The 23,567-nt window shown below is 34.9% G+C and overlaps 1 protein-coding gene across 1 annotated transcript; it reads left to right on the top strand.

Moving 5' to 3' along the window:
* The first annotated feature begins 6,839 nt into the window (after nt 1-6,839).
* LOC121241658 (pentatricopeptide repeat-containing protein At2g28050) lies at nt 6,840-8,451 on the top strand. Its single transcript, XM_041139523.1, has one exon. The coding sequence runs from the start codon at nt 6,915-6,917 to the stop codon at nt 8,325-8,327; it is 1,413 nt and encodes a 470-aa protein (XP_040995457.1). The 5' UTR covers nt 6,840-6,914; the 3' UTR covers nt 8,328-8,451.
* Nucleotides 8,452-23,567: the final 15,116 nt, after the last annotated feature.

The raw sequence follows: 23,567 nt of genomic DNA, 5'->3' as shown, positions 1-23,567 counted from the left end.
ATTTTTTAATATTATTATTATTTTGGGATTTGAAAAAGTTGAATTATTTATTATATTTTATATTGAAATTTGAAAAAGTTGTATTGATGAGTTGAGATGTGTTTAGGAACCAAACGAAATCTAGTGAGTTTAGACATAGTAGTCTATGTAATGTTCTTTACAAACTTGTATCCAAAGTTCTAGCTAATAGGTTAAAAAAGGTGTTGAATTACATAATCTCCAACAACCAAAGTCCTTTCATCCCTGGGCGCCTCATTATAGATAATATAATGATAGCCTATGAGACTTTGGACATTATGAAGACAAGATAAAGAGGAGAATCAACAAGCATGACTCTAAAGTTAGATATGGCAAAAGCTTATAATAGAATTGAATGGAGTTTTCTTGAAGCAGTGATGAGGAAGCTAGGGTTTGAAAAGAGATGAATTAGATTAATCATGGAATGTGTAACCTCAGTTACATATTCTGTGATTATGACTGTGTAGCCAGAAGAGATTATTAAACCTACTAGAGGTTTAGGGCAAGGAGATCTCATCTCCTCTTACCTTTTGATTTTATGTGCTGAAGGGTTGAGTGCTCTAATAAACTTAACTGAAAGAGGTGGAAAAACAAGAGGGGTGAATCACCTGTTATTTGCTGATGATTCATCTTTAGAAGGGAAAAATCTGTTAAAATGGACCAATATTCAAGAACTACTTCACAAGTATGAGAAAGTTTCAGGATAGTTTTTAAACAAGAACAAGACTACTATCTATTTTAGTTCCAACACTAGAATGGCAGTAAGAAGACATATTAGTCAGGCAGCAGGGGTTAGGTAATGTGGGTCTTATGAAAAATAGAAGATATGGGGGAGAGTTCATAGTTGGAAGACCAAATTTTTAGCACAAGAAGGGAAAGAAGTGTTGCTTAAAGCTGTGATTCAAGCTATACCAACTTTTCCAATGAGCCTTTTCAAGTTGCCAAGGAAGCTGTGCATGGAAATCACTTCGATTATGTCTAAGTTCTGGTGGGGCCACAAGCAGAATATGAGCAAACTACAGTGGAGGAGCTGGGTTAGAATGAGGGAATCAAAAGAAAGAGGGGGCTGGGTTTTAAAGATATGGAGTCTTTTAATAAGGCTATGCTTATAAAACAGTGTTGGAGATTACTTAAATGGCCTCTTCTTTGGTGTCTAAAGTAATGAGGGTTAAATATTTTAAGCATGGTGATTTGTTGAATGCAAGAATAGGAATGACCTTTCTTTTATATGGAGGAGTTTGTTGTCTGCAATGGACTTGCTCAAAGCTGGTTTGTTGTGGATAGTTGGTAAGGGGATAAGATAAAGGTTTGGAAAGATAGGTGGCTATTTGTCCCAACTTCATATCAGGTGCAATCTCCATTAAAACATATGGATGAAGAAGCTACTGTTAGTGAGCTTATTGAACAAGGGATAAGTGAATGGAAGACTCAAGTAATTGCTGATACATTTAGTAATGATGAGGTTGAGATAATCATGAGTACTCCTCTGAGCGTATTGAGAATTGAAGGTTGAGATAATCATGAGTACTCCTCTGAGCGTATTGAGAATTGAAGACTAACTAATATGGATACATAGTAGGGATGAGAAGCTCTCTGTTAAGAGTGCTTACCATTTAGGACAGTAAAGGAGGAGAATGGGGAGACATTTGATTCTACTAACATGTCAGAAGCCTTTAAACAAATCTAGAGTCTGAATGTTGAAGGGAAAGTCAAGATGTTCTTATGGAAGCTAGGACAAGAAATACTACCTACTAAGTTGAATTTGTTTAAGAAGAAGCTTGCAGTGGATGGCTTGTGCCCAGTATGTGGAAGGGAGGATGAGTCTTTTGTACATATTGTAAGGAGTTCTCTTGCTGCATCAGACGTTTGGTCTAAAATTGGCAATCCAGTGTTGAAATGGGTGTGTTCTGAAGTTGGTTTCGTGAACTTATGGAAGAGGCTAAATGAGTAGTTACGTCTAGAGGATATAGCTTTAGTGGCATAGGTTATGAGATTAATTTGGTTGAGAAGGAATTCATTGCTGTTTGAAGACAGGTTTGATCATCCAAGAGACTTAATGTTGAAGGCAAAACAAGTTCAACATGAATTTGTTGAAGTACAAGACCAATGGAGAGCAAAATATTGGAAAATCAACTGGTCTTAATTATAAGGCAAATTGAGATGTGACAGTGGATAAGCAGACAAAAAAGGTTGGTATGGGGATTATAGTCAGAAACAGTGAGGGCGAGAGTATGGCAGTGCTATGCTCGAGCTTAAATTGTATGGTAGAACCAGTTATTGCAGAAGCTTTGGCCCTAAAGAGAGCTTTGGAGTTCTGTGTTGATTTGGGTTTGTCACAAGTTATATTTGAAGGGATTGTCAAGCAGTGGTGAGGAATGCTAATAGTATTGATGATATTGATACTAGCTATGGATTCTAGCTATGGAAGTGTGATAAAAGATGTTAAAGGTATGCTAACTGAGAAGCTAAACTGGAGGGTCTGTTTTACATACAGAGAATCCAACAATAATGTGGCACATATGCTAGCAAAGTTAGCCCTCTCTTTTCAAGAGGATAAAGTTTGGATTGAGGAAGTACCTGCACAAGTAGAGAACTATGTGACGAGCGAAAAGCTTTGTAATGATTTTGAGGTTATTGAATAAATAACAAAATCAGTTCTTGTTTGTTTGTTTTTTTTAAAAAAAAAAACTACTAACTACTTCCATAAATTTTCGTTTAATTTTTTAAAAGGTGCATCCGATGTGTCAATCAATTAAAAATTGGCACGTGAAATAAAATGCCACGTCAGAAATTCTATGAAAAAACATAATTAAAATACATTGTACAATTTATATATAAATGATTTTAAAAACCAAAAAAGTTTACGAATACCTAAATATGTATAGAAAATAGGAAAACACAAAACCTCAAAAAGTAAAATATCATTAAAAATTAATTATTTTTTTTAAAAATCGCAGCAACAAGTAAAAAAGTTTAAAAAAATAGTAACAGAAAAATGTAACAATAGAAAATAAAAAACCCAAAAAATGAAAAATTAAATTAGGGAAAGCGTGACCATGATTGTTGAAGAGACATCCTTCTACCGCAACTGAAGTAAGAGAAATTTTATATAGAAGTTTTACATTATACATTTTCACCTATTGAATATATTATTTGTCATTTTTGTTATTTTATCTTAGTGTTTAAATATGTGTGTTTAAATAGAAAGATAAAAATAACAAATCACTTGTTAATTAGATAGATGTATATGATGTAATGCTTTTTTGTAGCATTTCTCCTAAAGTAATATCTAGGTTGCGGGAAAGAGGTTGCCCCCTCTCTTCTCTCAAGTTTTGGGGGGGGGGGGGGGGAGGAGGAGGTTATTCAAAAAAAAAAAAAAAAGTTAGGAAGGGGTTGATTGGGGGTCTCCTATGGGTGGTGCCGCTTTGCCTGCCTCGCCATAGCTAGGATCAATGTTTTGAATACCGTACCGGACGCCGTACCGGTCAAGGCACTGGAACAAAATATTTCGGTACCGGTACCGTTTCGGGATAGCGTTTCGGGATAACGTTTTGGGATAGTCGATATATAAATAAATTATATATATAGATATATATAAAAATTATATTCCAAAATAATAGTCTATATATAAATAAATTATATATAAATACATATATATATAAATTATAAATAGTCTAGTCTGAATTGAGGGTTAAAAAATAAGTTTGTAGTTTGAAAAAATGAAAAAAAAAAAAAGAAAAACACACAGGCCAAAATATCGACAGGTACCGGCCGAAATATAGGCCGGTACAGGCCAAAATTGAGGCCAGTACGGCCGGTATTTTGACCAGTACGAAACATATATAGTACCCGGCCGGTACGAAAAATTTCAGCCGTACCGACCGGTACAGTGCAAAATTTAAAACCCTGGCTAGGACCCTTCCCCATTTTTTGATCATTTTGTTGGTTTTTTTTTTCTTTTTCAATATATTTTAAAATTTATATATATATATTAAAATATTAATTATTTAAGCTTTAATGATTCCATTTTCCCTTTTTTAAGGTTATTCATATTTTTGTGAATTTCAAAAAATCCTATTTTTAGGATTATTATTTTTTTTTCTAAGCAAGTTTAGCATTTTATAGATAAACTAAAGGATTACATGATACAAATTTCAGTAGGGTGGAAATCCCCTACATTCATTCTAAAACTAACAGATACATCACATAAAAAAGAAAAAAAAAAGAGAGATTTGGAGCCAAGTAATTGGCTCCCACCCATGTCCCACTAGGAAACGCCGCTTGAAGAGGTTTTTGCATAGTCTGTTAAAACATACTATAATAGTGCGACTAAAAGCCACAATAAAAGGGATTGTGATGCATCTTGTTGGTTTGGACTGACTGGAAGAGACTGTCACGCCCACTTTTATTTGATCTTTGATTCGGAAAAGTAGGAACATTGGGTAGTAGCTCGAAACAAAATTGAGTCACCGGTAAAGGACCAACACAAGCTATGGCGGCGCGTGATCTGTTAGAGTGGAATGGAGGGTTGGATCTAGAGGATCCCAAGCCTCTAATGCCAGGGGAGCCATGCGTGTCCACAAAAGCAGCTTCAGGATGTAGTGGCGCGTGGTTGGTGGGAGGGCGCCAGAAAGCAAGAAATCAGCTTGTTGTGGAGAAAAATCTAAGACAAAACACAGAAAGAGTAGATAAAACAGGAAAGGAAATTAGGCTACTACGGTAGCTAGTGGAGCAACCCTCTCCTCCTAGTGAACGGACTGGAATCTTGGCAACGACAAAAAGTATTTTCGCCTGGGTAGAGAGAAAAGATTAGGATGTACTTTGTTATTTTTGTACTTTTTAAGCTTTTTGGGTACTTTAAGGTTATTTTTTTCCTCAAATTTCTCTTAATATCTCACTTGTGCTATTTTTAAAATCATGTTTACATATCGTTAATTTTTTTTTTGTTTTAAATTTTTTAGGTATTTTTTAAAAACTTTTTTAATACAAGTGTTTATATATACATGTATATATACACACAGATTCCACATGTTAGCTTTTAATTTGGCGAAAAAATTAAAGTTTTTTATTTTATAGAATTTCTTACGTGGCATGATTTTAAATTCTTCAATCAAAGTATTCAATTATTTCTTAATTCTTTTTCTATACTATTAAATAAGAAAAACATCATATTCTATCTTTTAATTTTTCTATCCTCATATTGAATAAAAAGATAAAAGAAGTGAATACAACATATGGAGTTCTATCAGGAGTGACAAATTGTGTTTTTGAATCGTGTTCGTGTCATGTCAAGTCATGAATATTCGATTATATTAGTCAATCCAAACTCAACCCATTAAGCTAAATGTATCAAACTTTCAAACCCTAACTCAACTTATTTTGATAACGGGTCATGTCGTGCACCCATTTAATAATTAATTAAAAATATGTTAAAACGACACGACTCATTTAAACCCGTTTGTTTCATGTAAATGAGTTGAACTAAAATGCATAACTCATTTAACCTAATTTAACATAATTTCACACAAAATTTAAAATCTATATTTATTAATAACCACAATATCTTAAAAAATATGTCAATATTTTTTAAATTTTAACATATATTAAAACCAATATTACAAACCATACAATGACAAATTTGAGCATAAGTCTAAAATTACAATCCTAACAATAAAAATAATAAAAACATAAGCATACTGAGAAATATTAATATTACAACTTAAAAATAATAAAATTTCAATTTTGAAATAAATTCTAAATAGATCAAAACGGATTGATTTCATATTAAGCACGTTAACTCGTTATTGATTCGTTTATAAATCGTGTCTTAATAGGTCAACTCATTTTGATATGAACCCGTTAACATCAAACTTAAATCTGTTAATTTTGTGTTATATTCGTATTAAGTTCACGGATCGTATCACATATTGTCACCTCTTCTATCAGTTTGTGAAAGAAAAAGAAATCATTTCTTAAAAATAATCTAAAAGAGATAAATCCATTTCAATATGTCAGAATTCGTTAAAGTCAAACTGAAATTAATTAGAATCAGTTTGAATTAATTGATTGAACTAGTTTGGTGAGTGATTAAAAATTTAAAACTAACGGTCGTGCTTGGGGTATAGATCGGTTTAGTCTGGTCTGGTTTGGAGGTAATAGATTGAAATTTTCGATCCATTATTTTTTTCATACCGGATCGAACCGAACATCCATAAAAACCGGACCGGACCGGTAATTATCGATCCGGTCTGACCTAATTATTTCTTTTTTTTTTCAAATAAATTAATAAAACAAATTTATTTAAATCACTAAATTAAATGAATTATTAATGTGAATTATGCAACTAACTCATTAAAAAATATTTTATATGGTTAATGCTAATAAATTAGATAAAAATTACATCATTAACTTATATAATTACTATATAAAAATAATATATTACATTATTAAAAATATTTTTAAATATATATAAGAGTTCGGTACAGTCCGGTCTAAAATTTATAGATCCTGGGACCGGATTGAAATTTTTCAATCAATAATTTATGAGATCGAGACCGACCGGTTTGGAGTTCAGTCTAGTCTCCCAGTGACTGAGAAGTGATCTCATCTCATCTCATCTCATCTCATCTCATCATTATAGTTTTTTTAAATTTTTAAACAAATATAATAAATAATTCAACTTCTTCAAATTTAAAAATAATAATAATATTAAAAATAATATTATAATAATATTTTATTTAACTCATTTAAAATCATATCATTTTAATCGCTTAATCCAAACAAGACCTCGATAAATGGGCCGGACACGGGCTACTCGTTTTTCAGCTCCGATTTCTGGGAGGAATGAATCTGAGCTGCAGAGTAGCAAGGGTTGAGGTTGGGCGTAAACCCAAATCATGGCTCTTCAAAAGTATCTCAAAACCCTCAAAACCCTCAAGAGAAGTCATCGTCCCAACTTCTGCCCTGAACCCCACCAAGTCATTACAGAAATCATCTCACAAACCCTAAACTCCTCAGCTCCCAAACCCCTAACCACCACAGATACTGCTTACTTCCTGTCATGTCTCAGCCCCATCACACTCCTCCACATTATCACGGACCCAGAGCTCAAATCCTCAAAATGCTTACGTTTCTTTAACTTTCTCCTCCGGAACCAATCTCTCGTATCCTTCGAGCCTGACCTGCAAGCCTACTTGACCCTAATTTGCAGGCTTCTCAGAGAGAGAAGGTTCTCGGATGCTGAGAAAACCATAAAATCCGTCTCGGTTGGCGAACACCCCAGGTACCCATTTTCTGTACTTGCTCCTACGGTTTGGAATTGCTGCAGTGACCCCAAAGTGCTGACAAAATTTTTCAATTCTGTGCTTAATATTTATTCTGATTGTAACATGTTCGACGGAGTTTCGGAAGTTTTTGAATATATGAAGAATAATGGAATTGGGATGGACGAGAGGACTTGTACTGTACATTTGCTTGCCCTCAGAAGGTCTGGTCATATGCAACTGGCTTTAGACTTCTTTTATCGAATGGTGGAGTCGGGCATTGAGGTTTCCGTGTTTTCTTTGACAGTCGTGGTGGAGTGCTTGTATAGGGGTGGAGAGGTCAAGAGGGGTAGGGAATTGGTGGAGGAGATGATTGGTAGAGGAATCAAACCAAATATTATAACATTCAATATAATGGCAGATGCTTGTGCCAAGGCACGGAATTCTGGGGAGTTGGATATGGTTTTGCTTTTGATGGACAAGGAAGGATTGGCATTCAATGATCGTACATACAAAATATTGATAGATGGATTTACGAGTTTTGGGAAGGTTGACGAAGCTAAAAAGTTGGTATTTGATATGCATGACAAAGGTTTAGTAGTGTATGCGTTTTTGTGCAATTTGATTATTCGTGGCTATTGTAGATTAGGATATATGGACGGTGCAGTTTTCATGTTTGATGAAATGACGAAAAGAAGCATCCTTCCTAATGCCGATACTTACCGGGCTTTGATAAGCGGTCTTTGCAAGGCTGAAGAAATGGGAATGGCAATGGCATATGTAAACGACATGCATACCAAAGGAATAGAACTGGACAGTATCATGTTTAACACTCTAATCGATGGTTTTTGCAACCGAGGGATGGTTGATGAAGCTTTTGAGTTGCAAGTTTTGATGGAGAAGAAAGGATTTATTGCTGATTTATGTACGTGTGACAAGTTACTGAGTGGATTATGTGAGATGAATCGGATTGAAAAAGCTAAGAGGTTGCTGAACATGATGGATAAAAGGGGTGCAACCCCAAAAATTTTGAGGTCCACGGCTTGAACTAATGTATGAAGTAGACCAAGACCGACTCAATGATTAGATAATCACTAGTCGTGAACCTGCGCAATTATATGTAACGAAGTTAGGATACCTTCAATTAATACTATAGATTACCAATTGTAAATGCAAGTTACATTAATTTTTTTTTTTTTAAAAAGGAGCACAGTATTCTTTATTTTATTCATGACTCTCACTTTTCATGAAGGAATACCATTTACAAGAAAAGCTGAGGGATTACAAAATTCAAAAATCAAGCTTTTAAGAAAAATGATATTTCTATCTTGTGCTAATTACAATCAAATTTTACATTTAATCCCAAGGGGTTGACTGAAGTGGTGACGGCTTTGGTATTTGGGTATCACTCTTTTTAAAGTCTAAATTTAACACCTCATGGGTGCAAACAATCTTTTGAGGTCACATCTCCTGGTGAAAAGACAACAATTTAACTAGTTCCGTATAGGAAAACTTTCGAGAGTGCGGTGCACGAGACTGTAGTTTACTCTGCAGAGATTGGTCCGAAAGGCCAATCGAGGCAATCTTAATATATCCATCATTTACTCCACCAAAGCCAATAATGGCAATTGAATAGCTAAAGAATAAGTGGTCGATACACCTCTTATCCATTCTATATGAATGTTGTATGGAAAAAGATAAAACTTATTGGAAAGCAAGAATGTCCTCCCAAAGGTTATAAAAATGCCATGGTGAAGAAGTGGAATTAAGAAACCATTGAACATTGATAGCCGAATCAGTTTCAAATACTACACCTGAGAAATCTAGCTACAAACAAAATAAGAGGCCTTGTTTAAGTGCCATTAGCTCAGCCAAAGTATTAGTTTCATGTCCCAAAGGGAGAGAGAAGGCAAATACAACTTCCACAGCTGCATTTCTCAAGATATTTCCACATCCAGCCATACCAGAATTCCCAAATGAAGAACCATCAATGTTAAACTTAACACATCCTGAAGGATGAGGCTGCCAAGTAATTGGAAAAGGCCTTTTAACTTTGACATGAAGACGATTAATGCCCAGAATTTGTAGAGAAAATTGAGTACTAAATTGAAGATTTCGAGAAGGTTTAGCAAAAGCATTTTATTCAAGTAACCAATGTTTGATTTTATTGATAACAGTTGAAACCACAGGTTCTTTACCTTTGTGAAGATCATGATCGTTTCTAGCTAACCAGATCTCCCATAAGATGAACATAGGAGTAATGGAAGCAAGAATAGAGGCTTGATCATCTCTTCTTTGAAAGCTGCCACCATTTCACAGAAGCTAAGGCTTGGTTCGAGAGTTAATCTCAACCCATCTGATCTCATCATTACAACTTTCACAAATTCTTATACAAAATACAATAAACAATTCAACCAGCTTTTCAAATTCTAAAACAATAATAATATTAAAAAATGATATTTTAATAATATTTTATTCAATTTTTAACTCTCATCTTAACTCATCTCATCTCAAATAGTCAATATCCAAACCTAACCTAAGTCTCATTCAGTAAACAGATGATCAACAATTTCAATATTGAAATTTATTCTACAGCAATGACATTAGATGGGCTGACACATCTTATTGTTGAATCAACAAGTACTATTGCATTAAAAGCTAGTTTCCATCCAATCACCGAGATCTTAGTAGGAATTAAAGTGTTGGCTAGTGGAAAATTAGGGTATGTTCTTCTCAAATTCTGCCAAGCAGATTAAATTCTAAATTCCCCTTTTGTATCCTTCCAAATTCTTTGGTCGATCTTCCATTCCTCAAGACAATGGCAAACATTAGAAACTTCTTGCACTAGTTAAGGGCCCTCAAGCTGGTTTAACAAGTTAACATTCCAGCTTAAACCTAAAAATAGATCATCTAATGAAAGATAAGGTTGGATAGCTAAGTAACTTAACTTTTCTGAATCAGTGAGCCGTACATTCAGAAAGTATTTTTGATAGAGCAGAATGATAACGTCTAACTCTTATTTCAGTGAGACTCATATCTGCCTTAAAAGTATTTTTGATGCATATAGAGAGACCGTAATGATTTGAAACTAATTAATGACCTGCCATGCATATAGAGAGATCACCATCATCTAATGAAGAGCTTGCATTAGATCATTCAGATTCCTCAAGCCCAATCCTAATTCTTTAATAGGCCTAACAGGTGTGTCCAAGACACCCTTTTCAGCTTGCCTTGCCATTCAAACTCACCCCACAAAGACAAACTATCTGTTTTCTTTTTTGATAGGGGGAAACCATATAAAAATTGTGGCATTTATAAGTGTCACTAAGCTATTACAAGCAAAGGTAAAGATAATTTTTTTTTAATAAAAAATAGGTAAATTATTTTTCTTGACACTCTTAAATACTTGCATTTTTTGCTTCGATAATTAATAAATGTTGGTAGATTTTTATTAGCATTTATTTTAATTTTAATGTTGTTGGCAATTGTTGGGCATTGGTAAGAGCTGATAGGGGTGCTGCCCGCCTGACACAGCCGGGCAGCCACAACTCTCGCACCCCGCCCCTGCTTGAGTAGGGAGTCAATTTTTCCCGCTGCACCTCGTCATCGCCCTTATATACTCCTTAGCCTCATCAGTTCGACGGGCCATTGTTAATACAAATCTACGCAATGGCTCTCCATGCATGGAAATCACCAGATCAGTGACTCGCCCCTTCCTTCGCTCCCAAACTCTAACAAGCGGGCTGAGGGATGGGCCCCCGTTGCCCAGGCCTAAAATTTAATTTTCATGTAATGCAGTTATCTTCTATTAATCTAGATCTTAGAGCTGGGGTAAAAACTTTAATAGGATTTCGATTAATTATTTGTATATTTTGGACAATAATGTTTTTGACAGTTTCAATAGATTTGGAAGCTTTCCATACCTCTTAAAACATGATAGAGTTGGAGGAAAACCACAAAACCCAAACTAAGGGAGGTTTGGATAGTGAATTGAGATAAAAGTTAAAAATTGAAAAAAATGTTATTAAAATATTATTTTTTTAATATTATTAGGTATTCTTAGAATATAAATAATGCGGTCAACTCTTCATTGTAATGCAGTACTCTAAAACCACATAAGCATAATTATTTTGAATTTTTACATAATTAGTATTTGAAAGCAAATTCCCATACAAAATCATGAGGATTTGATTTTGTCTTAGATTTTTTCAGTTGAAAGCTGATCCAACCCACAAATAATAGAGATATTGTTGAACAAAGCTTTGGGTTGGATCATGTTGAATCAGCTTGATGAACACTAGAATCATTAGATCATCATGAATTACCTCGTCATGAAAAATAGTGCAGAGTTTATTTTATATTTGTCATAAACACCTTGTAATTGGCTTGCCCCAAATGTCCAAAAATAATCGCGCTTCCATGGAAAATCACAACATCAAGAAAGAAAGCATGCATCTTTAGTTGACTCGCTGTAAGAATTATTGTGCGTTTGCTAAACGAGAAAAGACAGCATAAAAAAGAACAAAAGAAAATCACAGCATGTGGAAATCAATGCAAGGGGAAGTGGTCCTAGTACAATCTATGTTCCACCGACTTGTATATATATATATATATATATACACACGGAAGAAACGATTTATGTAGTTCATGTGTACAAGTGATCCCGTATATTCATTTTGAAAAAAATTAATAAAATATGAGATTTATATAAAAAAAAAAAAAATTTATTTTTTAATAATAGACTCTATTCTTTTTTTTAAAGAGATTGTGTGAATTTTACACAATTTAAGATTATATCTACTATTTATATTTATATAAAGCAGCCGATCGATCGATGCTATCAATGGATAGTTTTTAAGATGAGTAGAAAATCACATTGCCGTCCATGAAATGTATAAAAAAGTATGTTTTTTTTTTCTTTTAAAAATATATAAACAGTTTCCTTAATACAAACGGTTTCCTTAATAAAAGGGTTTGTTTTTTTTTTTCCTTAATCTAATAGCTCATAATTAATGTATCATTCCTGGCCGCTACCATCCAGTACCACCACCACCACCACCACCAGCAGCAGCCTAGCTCCAGATTTACCACTGATCTTATGGCTTTGTACTGGAAAATTTAAAATCATCATGATCATGTGATCATCCTGCAGATCTAATATTTTCTGATCCAGCTAGGTCCAAATCAGGAATCCAAATCAACTTTCCATAATCCTTATATAAATTAATGGATATCATATACAGTGTATACAAATTAATTTACCAATGCATCATGTACACTTGGCCTAATACATCAAATTAAACTTGCTAGATGTTGTCCAAACCTTGCAATCCTTCTTTTGGGTCACTTCTCATGTAGATCTAATAACTTGATGATCTACATGAGAAGTGACCTTTCTCTTGGTAAGTAATGAAAGGATGCCTTAAAGCCAATTAAGAAAGTATTGAACTAAAAGTACTACTCGTCTTATCTTTTATGAGAAATGCTTTAGTCATAAACAGATTTTATAAAAGAAATTTACTAACTGACATGGTTTGGTGTAGTACGTGAGTTTGTAAAGTTACTTTTATCGTAAAATAGATATAACATATCACATGAAACAACGTCAGCTTTGATGTTATTTTTATGAAATCTTTTTACAATTGTGTACGACTTATTTCTTTTATTCCCTAGTAATTGACATTCACCGCATATATGAACACGACTTTTTGCATGCCTCCGTTTGAGAATATCTAATAAAAGGTAATAATCCATCAGTACCCATGCACAGATCGATCCCCGAAGGACCGACATGCAGTAGGGAGTCCAAAAGCTAAAAACAGTGGCGGGTCAACACACACAAGCAAGCATGATCAGGCCGCCAGGTTAGTCCAATTAAGTGAGAAATGGAGAAAAAGACGTTGATCAAACATGCAAACCTTTGCTAGTCTAATTTGTGAGTGGATCACATGCACGAGTTGGAAAAATTAAACAAAAAAGGTACTGTAACTCAGACTAAAATCTCTATATATAATTGCACGTTCATCATGTTGGGGGTCTCCGTCTTCTGCACGCTCAATACAATACTCTTTTCAGAGTCAGAGACGAGCTATTGTTCCTTCAGTTTCGCTTTTCTTTGCATTTTTTCTCCTAAAGGCTAAAAAAATGGTACTGTACGTACTATTTTTGGTCAGGCGCCCATATTCAAACATGCGCGCGCATGGCCATTTTTCTGACTTCTCCAGCCAATCTCTCTACTTTTTTTTTTTTTGGTAGATAAATTTTGTTAGGTGGCCTTTTAAACTATGGACGTACGTACGACCTAATACCACTCCGGGGAATGATGTAGATTGCATCTAAATCCATTAAAGTCATGCTGATAATTTACTTTAAAAGAGAAATATTATTCTATAAACATGCACTACTACTATACTGATGCATGGGAATCCAGATGTTGGCTTGCTTTGCCTCATCATGTGGGTCTCCTTCGGCCTGTATCTACTATGCATCTATGGCTACATCTTCATAATCCAAAGTCTGTTTAGGCTCGGTTTAGATACAAAAATCCTCTCAACTCATCTTAACTGATCTAATAATTATAACTTTATCAAATTTTCATACAAAATATAATATACAATTCAATTTTTTTAAATTTCAAAACAATAATAATATTAAAAAAATATTATTATAACAATATTTTATTCAACTTTTAAGAGAAAATAGAAAGCATATTTACTTGGCACAAGAAAATAGTATATATATTCCCTTTAGCATAATTAATGGGTTTGATGAAATTCTCTATATTTTTATTTATTAATAATATTTCCTTAATAATTACAACTTCGATCTTAGTTTTGACTAACTCGTGAAGCGAGACAATGTTGATTAGCTGATGAATAATGCATGCCGTAACTATAAGGTAAATACCATATGAGTTCTATCCGAATTAAAGTTGAGAACAAGGAGGCATGTCAAGATACTTTTCAAAACATGTGCAGGTCCGGCAATTGAGAAAAGTTCTACGACATGTTTGAAGATTTTACATATCAAATAAATGGTTTAGGCAATATCTTTTCTCACTTTTCATTTTCTTATTAATGATCTATTTTTTTTTTTTAATTTCTCATAAGAAAGAAGTCATATAAATAAAATAAATAGATCACACTTGAAGATTTGATATTATGCAAATCACTAGAGATATTTCATTGACTCTCTAAAAATTGATAATTGTTATTGAACAATATTACTTACATATATATATGCAGTACTTGTGATATTTTTAATTTTTAAATCATGTAGCTAGAAGAGGATCTTGATAACTACAATATCGTAAAGTCATATGCTACATCGCACACCATTTGCAATGGAGAATAGACCCACCCCAGGCACGAGAGAATTTTGCAAGTGCATGTAACTAAATTTTAAATTCATTAATATATATTCCGATTTTGCATTTTAGGACTCCCCAAATACTAGTACTGATGTTGATATTTTTCCCTAATTCCTAAGATCTTGTTCATGATATTTGTGGGGCTTGGGATACTATTTCAAGCCTTCCACTTTCATGTCCTCATCAGATAGGAGCATTGTGAATGCATGATTGTTCTCACGACGACTTAGATACAGTTAGGTTAGAGATCAAGTAATTGTGAACAAAGCAGAGGCAATTTGAGGAGTATTGCAGTAGACAAATGTATATATGGAGATACGATTGCGACAACATGAACAATATGAACCAAGGAGGCTAGGGAGACGCAGATCCAACATTAACAGTTATAGTGGATGCTTTTATGTATACGTAAAAGTTCTAGATATAATTTATTTTAATGTTTTTCTATAACAACACTTGAACAACTATCTTCTGTATTATTGAATGTATCAGTTTAATTATATACATCTTATTATTTCCATATATAATTATAACTTTGATGCAAGGGAATCCGAGACCGATGAGACTCAACTGACAGACGCGACATTAAAAGCACTAGACTACTTAGAGAAGTTAGACCGGTGCAAAGTAGCCGGGAAAAGATAAAGATTTGGGCGAGGAGCGACAAATTTAGGCGAAGAGACTTAAGTAGGCGAGAAGAGATAAAGACTTAGGCAAGGAGACTTATCCCTCAGTTGGGCGAGGAGACTTATCTCTTAGTTGGTTGGGCAAGGAGAAGTGGCAGCATCCGTATTTTATCCATAACTTTGGCTACAGGTGTCAGAATCACGCATATGACTCAAATTCGAAAAGCTTTATTCGGCACGCACATCATGGTCACCATGCTTTGTCTAGTGGGCCCCTTGCGGCCCAAAAATAGTCGTTTTTACCTCCAAAACGTCAACTTTAGTCAACTCTTTAATTTTTGGTTAATTTTCTTTTATGGTAATGTTTATCTTTAGTAACGATTTTATTCCGAATTCTTAGGCTACATTTTAGTCATAGTTATCTTATTCCTTATTGGTTTGGCTTAATTACAGTTTTGTCATTCTTCGTTAGCTATTTAAGTCCGGCTTGTAGGCTTTAGAAGGGGATTGATATATTTTTATGGTAAAACCTTAATCTCAGAGTTTATCTCTGTTTGCGAATTTTCTCAATCTCAATCTCTAGCTTTTGTTGTTTAACTAGTTGTCAAATTAATCTTTTATTCTGTTTCGACGTCAATTGGCATCAGAGCTATAGCATTTTCCTAGGGTGAATTATTATCAGTTTACATAGATGGTAGTAGAGGTCATGGTTGACGTGGACAGGTTCTGAATGAGGAAGTCCCCCCTCCTCCCCGCGCAATCGTAACATACAGGACACGATGATTGTAGATTTGCAAAGGTAAATAGCAGAATTATGCCAGCATCTGGAGGCGCAAAACCAAGAGAGTCAGACTTATGATCAAGAGTTTGAATCCAGTTTTGAAAATCTATATCACAACTGTGCTCTATTCTGGGAGCACCATGGTCGGGAGGAGTGTCTGGGGACCTCTGTTTCAGAGTGGATCTACCTGAGTTTTCTGGTATGTGGTACATTACAGGCTAAAGGGTTCATTAATTGGTTGAATGAAGTGGAGTGGATTTCTTATTATAAGGAAGTCCTAGATCGTGCCAAAGTGAAACTGATCGCCATCAAACTTAAGGGCAAAGCATCTGCGTGGTGGAAGCAGTTGAGGCGATCACGAGACAGGCAGGGTAAGGCCAAGATCACTAATTGGGAGAAGATGAAGAAGAAGATGGAGGGACACTTCCTTCATTTTGGCTACACTCAAACTCTGTTTCAGTGACTTCACTCATTGAGGCAGGGCACGAGATTGGTTAATGATTACACGAAAGAGTTCTATCAATTGATCTGAGACAAAAGAGCAGATGGTGGTGCGGTATTTGAACGGATTATGGCAGTCACTGCAAGATGTCATCAACCTTCACACGCTGTGGACGGTTTCTGAAGCATACCAGTGTGCACTTGTCGCGGAGAAGTAGCAGAACAGGAGGCCAGTAATCAGAAGCGATCAAAGCAGCTAGCAGTTCGCCCTTAAGAACCTCGTCCTACCCAACAACCACCACAGGATCAGAGTTATAACTCTAATATTAGATTTTCAAATGTGGTGAACAGGGGCATCGAATGACTGATTGCAGGAAGCCTGCTAATCAGAAAGGCAAAAATCTCCTAATTGAGGAAGACATAGAAGAAACTGGAGAGATTAGAGAGCCTGTGTACGATGATGAAGAAGATGTAAACGTGTTGTATGGTGATGGCCATGAGACCCTAGTCGTTCGCAAGAGCTTACTGACTCCCAATGGTTATTCAGGGGATGATTGGTTGAGAATCAATATTTTCTACACGACCTGTACAGTTGTTGATAAAGTATGTAAGATTATCATTGACTGTGGCAGTTGTGAGAATGTGGTGTCTGAAGAGGCTCTCTAGAAGTTATAGTTGAAAATAGATCGTCACCCCAAGCCGTATAAATTGTCGTGGCTAAATAAAGGCAGTGAGGTAACAGTAGATAGGCGATGCCTAGTGTCTTTTTCGATCGGCAGAAAATATTCTGATAATGCTTGGTGTGATATTATATCTATGGATGCCTCTCATGTATTGTTAGGCAAGCTTTGACAATATGATCACAGTGTTATTCACGACGGGCGGAAGAATACGTAGTCCTTTAGCATCAAAGGGAAGAAGATTGTGGGCACCTCGTCAGGAAGGAATTGCCCCTACCTCGGTAGCCATTAGTACTAACCTGTTTTTCATGTCCAAGTTTCTAGAGGAGATTGAGCCCTGCTACCTTGTGGGAATAGTGCAGCAGATGTGAGTCCAAATTTACCCGCAGAGGTGCAACAACTGCTAGTAGAGTTTTCTGACCTGATGCTAGAAGATCTTCCTCCTGGGCTGCCACCTCAGAGCACTCTCAATGGATTAGCCAAAATTAAAGGACATTTTTTTATGAATGTAAGAGAAATTTGACTTTTGACTATTTCATTCACATAAATCTCCACATTGGAATATCTATTTTTTCATTATATAACAATAAAATAATATAAGATGAATTTGGTTTTGATTATTCACATCAAATCTCCACATTGGATTATCCATTTATTCATTATATAGTAATGAATAACTAATAATTTCAAAAATATCTAATTTTTTAATTATTAATTTATTTTATTTTATCATATTTTACTATTCTACCTATTATATATTAATTAATAATCATATTCTTATTAAATTAATATATCACTAGCTCAAATTAATATACCAATTGTGATAAAATATGTGATAGAAAGAAAATGAGAGAAAAATAATTAATAAAATATGTATTTAATGTATATATAGTAACCTTCAAATTTGAAAAAAGTTTTGAAAGTCATTGTAATTATTTGGAATTTAGCTACTCCATTGTGAACATATTTTCCTCTTTAATAGCTAAGTACTCAATGAATTTAGCTTTTAGCTAATCCATTGATGATGCTCTGAGGGATATTCAACATTAGATCGACCTTATTTTGGGATCGAGTTTGCCAAATCAAACTGCATATCGCCTTAGTCCTAAAGAATCTGAAGAGTTGCAGTATCAGGTGGTGGAGTTATTAGAGAAGGGCTACATCCATGAGAGCATGAGCCCATGTGCAGTCTCTGCCATGCTGGTATCGAAGAAAGATGTTTCCTGACATATGTGCGTTGACAGCAGAGCAATCAATAAAATCACAATGAAGTACATATTTTCTATTCCATGTCTAGATGATATGTTGGATCAACTATCCGGTTCTAAGGTTTTCTAAAAAATTGACCTTAAAAATGTATACCATCAGATCAGGATAAGGCTTGGAGATGAGTGGAAAACAGCATTTAAGACGCAACATGAGTTGTATGAATGGATGGTCATGCCTTTTGGGCTGTCCAATACGCCAAGTACATTCATGAGGTTTATGCATGAGGTTTTACGGCCCTTTATGGAGAAATTCATTGTACTTTTCTTTGACGACATCCTCATTTATTGTCTGACATGGGCGTCACACTTTGATCACTTTCAAGCTATTTTGATATGTTAAGAACGGAGCTTCTGTTCATCAATCAGAAGAAGCGTTATTTTTTCACCACTTATGTAGCTTTCCTTGGTTTTGTTGTGTCAACTGATGGTGTGCATGCAGATCAGTCACTTCAACAATTTGATTGCCCATATCACAGAAGTGCCTTAAGGGGTGTGACTTCCAGTGGTCTGAGAAGGCAAAGACCAGTTTTCAATTGATCAAGCAGAAGATGACAGAGGTACCAGTCTTAGCACTTTCAGATTTTGATACGGCGTTCGAAGTCAATTGTGATGCATCTGAGGTTAGCATTGGTGGTGTTTTGCGTCAAAAGGAGCCGTTGATAGCCTTTTTTAGTGAGAAACTATCAGGGTCGAAGCAGAATTATTCAACTTATGATCTAGATTTCTACGCCATAGTTCAATCCCTCAAGCATTGACATCACTACCTGGTACAGAAAGAGTTCATTCTTATCACTGACCACGAGGCCCTGAAGTATATCAATAGCCAGCACAAGTTGAGCAAGCGGCATGCTAAGTGGGTAGCATACTTACAGGAGTTCACATTTTTGCTGAGGCACCAATTGGGAAGCTTGAATCGGGTTGCAGAAGCGTTAAGCAGGTGAGTGGCACTCCTCACCACCATTAGAACTAGAGTGGAGGGCTTTGACACTTTCAAGGATTTGTACGCTGGAGATCCATCCTTTGGAAAGATTCTTAAGGAAGTAACAAAGGGAAGGCGAAGTGATTTTCTCTTGCACGACGGATTCTTATTTCATTGCCTACAGTTGTGTATCCCAGATTGTTCATTGAGAGCACATTATACAGGAATTGCATGGTGAGGGGCACTTTGGGCAACAAAATACCTTGGCTTTAATCACCGTAGATTACTATTAGCCCAAGTTGACCAATGACGTGGCAAAATATTTTGTGTGCTAGAGAGCGAAGGGAACCCTCACCAATGCTAGTCTTTATGCTCCGTTACCTATACCTGATGGTCTATGGCTTGACATCAGTATGGATTTTGTCTTAGGTTTACTAAGGACCCAACACGTCATGGATTCAATCTTCGTCGTGGTCAATTGATTTTTTTAAGATGACCCATTTTGTAGCTTGCAAAAAGACATGGACGCTACCCGGATCGCCCACCTTTATTTCAAGGAGATTGTTCACCTGCATGGTGTTCCTCGGTCTATCACCTCAGATCAGAATACAAAGTTTATAAGTAATTTCTGGAAAAGTATGTGGGAAAAACTCGGAACGAAGCTAAACTTTAGTAGTGCCTATCACCCCCAAACGGACAGGCAAACCAAGGTGGTGAATCCAACTTTGGGCAACCTCCTAAGAAGTTTGGTGGGTACTAAGCCAAAATAGTGGGACCTCACCTTATCGCAGCAGGGTTTGCTTACAACCGATCCAAGAACCGAATTATTCGGTTGAGTTCATTTGAAGTTGTGTACGGTCAGAATTTGCCGGGCGTCCTTGATTTGGTCCTTGGCCCACGGATTGGTTGCCTGGACATCAAGGCTGAAGAGATGGCAAACCACCTTCGAGGAGTACACAACCAAGTCAAACAAAAAATTCAGGCGAGCAATGCGAAGTACAAGGTTAACATCGACAATTGTCGTCGCTAGACACTTTTTGAGGTTGGCATTTTTGTTTGGGCTGTACTAACCCGTGATCGTTTCCATGTTGGGGTGCACAACAAGTTGAAGGATAGGAAGATTGCACCTTGTGAAGTTCTCCAAAAGATCAATGACAATGCATATAGACTGCATCTTCCCAGTCCTATGAGAACTTCAGATGTGTTCAATATCAAACACCCCAACCCTTGCTTTGTCGACAATAGCGTGAACTCGAAGACAAGTTCTTTCCAACTAGGGGAGCCTGATGCAAGGGGATCCGAGTCCGAATCTAAGACCGATGAGGCTCAGCTGACAGATGCAACGTTAAAAGTATTGGACTACTTAGAGAAGGTAGACCAGATCAAAATAGGCGAGAAGAGATAAAGATTTGAGCGAGGAGCAACAAAGTTGGATAATGAGACTTAAGTATGCGGGAAGAGATAAAGACTTGGGCGAGAAGACTTATCCCTTGATTGGGCAATGAGACTTATCTCTTAGTTGATTAGGCGAGGAGAAGTGGCGGCATTCATATTTTATCTATAACTTTGATTGCAGGTGTTAGAATCATACATATCACAATTTTGGTCAGACTGCTAAATTTCATCCAAAACATATTTTTCAATGTCATGATCCCATGCCAATTACTTTTTTAGATGAAATGATGATTTTTTGCGATGAAAGTCTCATTAAAAAAAACCATTAATTTTCTCTTGAAGTGAAATCTTATAATTAATCGTGTATTTTTCCTCAATTAAGTTTATTTTGTCATTAATGTCTAACCATCCGACTTGGGGTCTATTATATATATATATATATATATATATATATATATATATATATATATATATTGATCTAGAAAACCTTATGAATTGCATTTTCTTTTAAAAGACCGACTTGATCCCATTTTCATTTTGCTTTGTTTTCATACACGTAATTCACATTTCACATGTGACATGAATATCGATCGCAACTCATCATGCATGATGCTTCGTCAAATATACATTAGATCACTATATATGCTTGATAAAAGATTTCACCCAGGATGTGATTCATGATCACGATGTACACGTACGGTCGAATTAGTATTCAACGAGGACATTAACATTGACTTTGAAGCTCAAGCTAATTATGTTTCATATGAAAACGCCCCTAAAAAAGATATACAACTTTCAGTCAAAAAAGGACACTGCGCGCATTCCCCTTCTCATGCATGGAAAATAATGGCATGTTGGGTGAGATAATTTAGGTTGTCCCATCTTGCACATGAGAGAGAGAGAGAGAGAGAGAGCCAAAAGGCTAGTTAGGGTTGTCGACTATTAATGTAGTGACACTTGGGGTGTTGGATGCATAGCTTATAAAGATCAACTCCAATGGGGTGCACATGATGATTAATTGAAATATTACATGCAACTAAAAACGCGTTTAAGCCATCATTACTTGAAAGAAAATCAAAGGAGATTAAAGGTCAATGATCAACAGCTACGTACGAATTATGCATGAACATGCTGCATGTATGCATGTTATAATTTGATGATCATCGTATATATATACGACTAATTATATGTACGTTGTGATGGGATTGATCTGTTTTATTTTAATTGAGGAGAAATGACTAGTTAATTATATATACCGTCTTAATCATGTGCCTAAAGATTTCACGTATAAAAAAATTATTTTTAAAAATGGATCGATTCTATTTTTATTAAAAAATATATATATACATGAGATGTATATAAATTTTTAAAATTGTATTTAATATTACTTTAAATTCGATTTTCTTCTGTATATGCTATTAGATTCTCCAACGGATATGACTGTCGATGACTCGATAGAATGATTGTAGCTTTTCCAAAAGATGGGGACAGTATTAATTAATAACTAATAAATGACGTTCTATTAATTAATAGAGTAAAAGCAAGACGCGTAACCTCGATTGGGTAGAATATCGTGATAATTAAAATCCAGGTTTTGTCCTTTTGTTTTTTTTTCCTTTGAGTTGTTCGATATATATACAGTATTTTTCTTTACTGTAATAATTAATTATTAGTTGCATATCTAAAATAACTTGTTAAAAGAAAAATATTAAAAATTTATGAAAAATTATAGGCCATGCCAGAGAAATTAATATAATCTTTAAAAGAGTGTCATCTGAAGAGGAAATATGTTCCGAGAGTTTGAAAAAGGGCCAATAACCAACTTAGATGAAAATTAATGCTTAATTAATTGTTTTGAATTTAATAATTTCTGATTTAACTAGCTATATATATATATCTATTATTTTTTAGTGTCATTTAAAGAAATATATTATATATGAGGAGTCAATGATATGACTAAACAAAAGCAAACTTTCTGGTCTAAAAAAAAAAAAAAAGGGAAAAAAGAAGCAAAGTTTCTGGCCTACTTCGATCCAGAACTATGCCTTTTCCTCATTATAATATATAAGAAAACAAAACAAAAAAGGGTTTCAGTACTCTTTAATTAATTAATTAGCTCCAATTAATTCTTCCTTTTAATTCTGTAATATTTCTTGTTATCATAAGAAGTAAACATGTTCAACTGTTATTGGTAAAGAAATACTTTAGTCACAAATTAAAAAAGTAAACTTATAAATCAATGTGATTTAATGTACTGGTCGTACATGATCAAATTATTGTAAAATTAATTTTATTGTAAAATAGATTTAGCGTATCACATGAAACTATATCAGTTTATAACACTACAAGAAATCAAGTTTTTTCCAGCAATTTTAAAATTGCTGGTATTAAAATCGCCGCAAATAGAAGTTATTTCCGGCAACTTTTAAGTCGCCGCTTACTTTTCGTTGCGAAGTTGGAAAATCATTGAGGAAAAATGTACAATTCACTTTTGCGGCGACATTTATACTTTTTGCGGCAATTTTTGTCGTCGCAATAATCTATTATTAAATGTAGTGGCATTAATTTTTATGAAATATATTTGTAGCTGTATTGATTATTTTATAGAATATCATTAAATTAAAACACAAAATGGTAGCACTACTGCTCGCTTGATGATCATCATCTCATTCGTAAGGGTGGAGAAAAATATTTGCCTATTCATTAAGCTGACAAATGCAAGAAATGGTCAAAAGAAGACTGGTTTGAAAAGGAATTCGAGAAGCATGATCTATTCAAGACAATTGTAGTAGGTAACCAAAAAGTTGG

This window comes from Juglans microcarpa x Juglans regia, chromosome 7S (assembly GCF_004785595.1).
Source record: "Juglans microcarpa x Juglans regia isolate MS1-56 chromosome 7S, Jm3101_v1.0, whole genome shotgun sequence".
Lineage (NCBI taxonomy): Eukaryota > Viridiplantae > Streptophyta > Magnoliopsida > Fagales > Juglandaceae > Juglans > Juglans microcarpa x Juglans regia.
This window is presented reverse-complemented; position numbering and strand designations above follow the sequence as displayed.

Coding starts and splice junctions, on each gene's coding strand:
- LOC121241658 (XM_041139523.1), top strand. CDS start 6,915: ATGGCTCTTCAAAAGTATCTCAAAACCCTCAAAACCCTCAAGAGAAGT.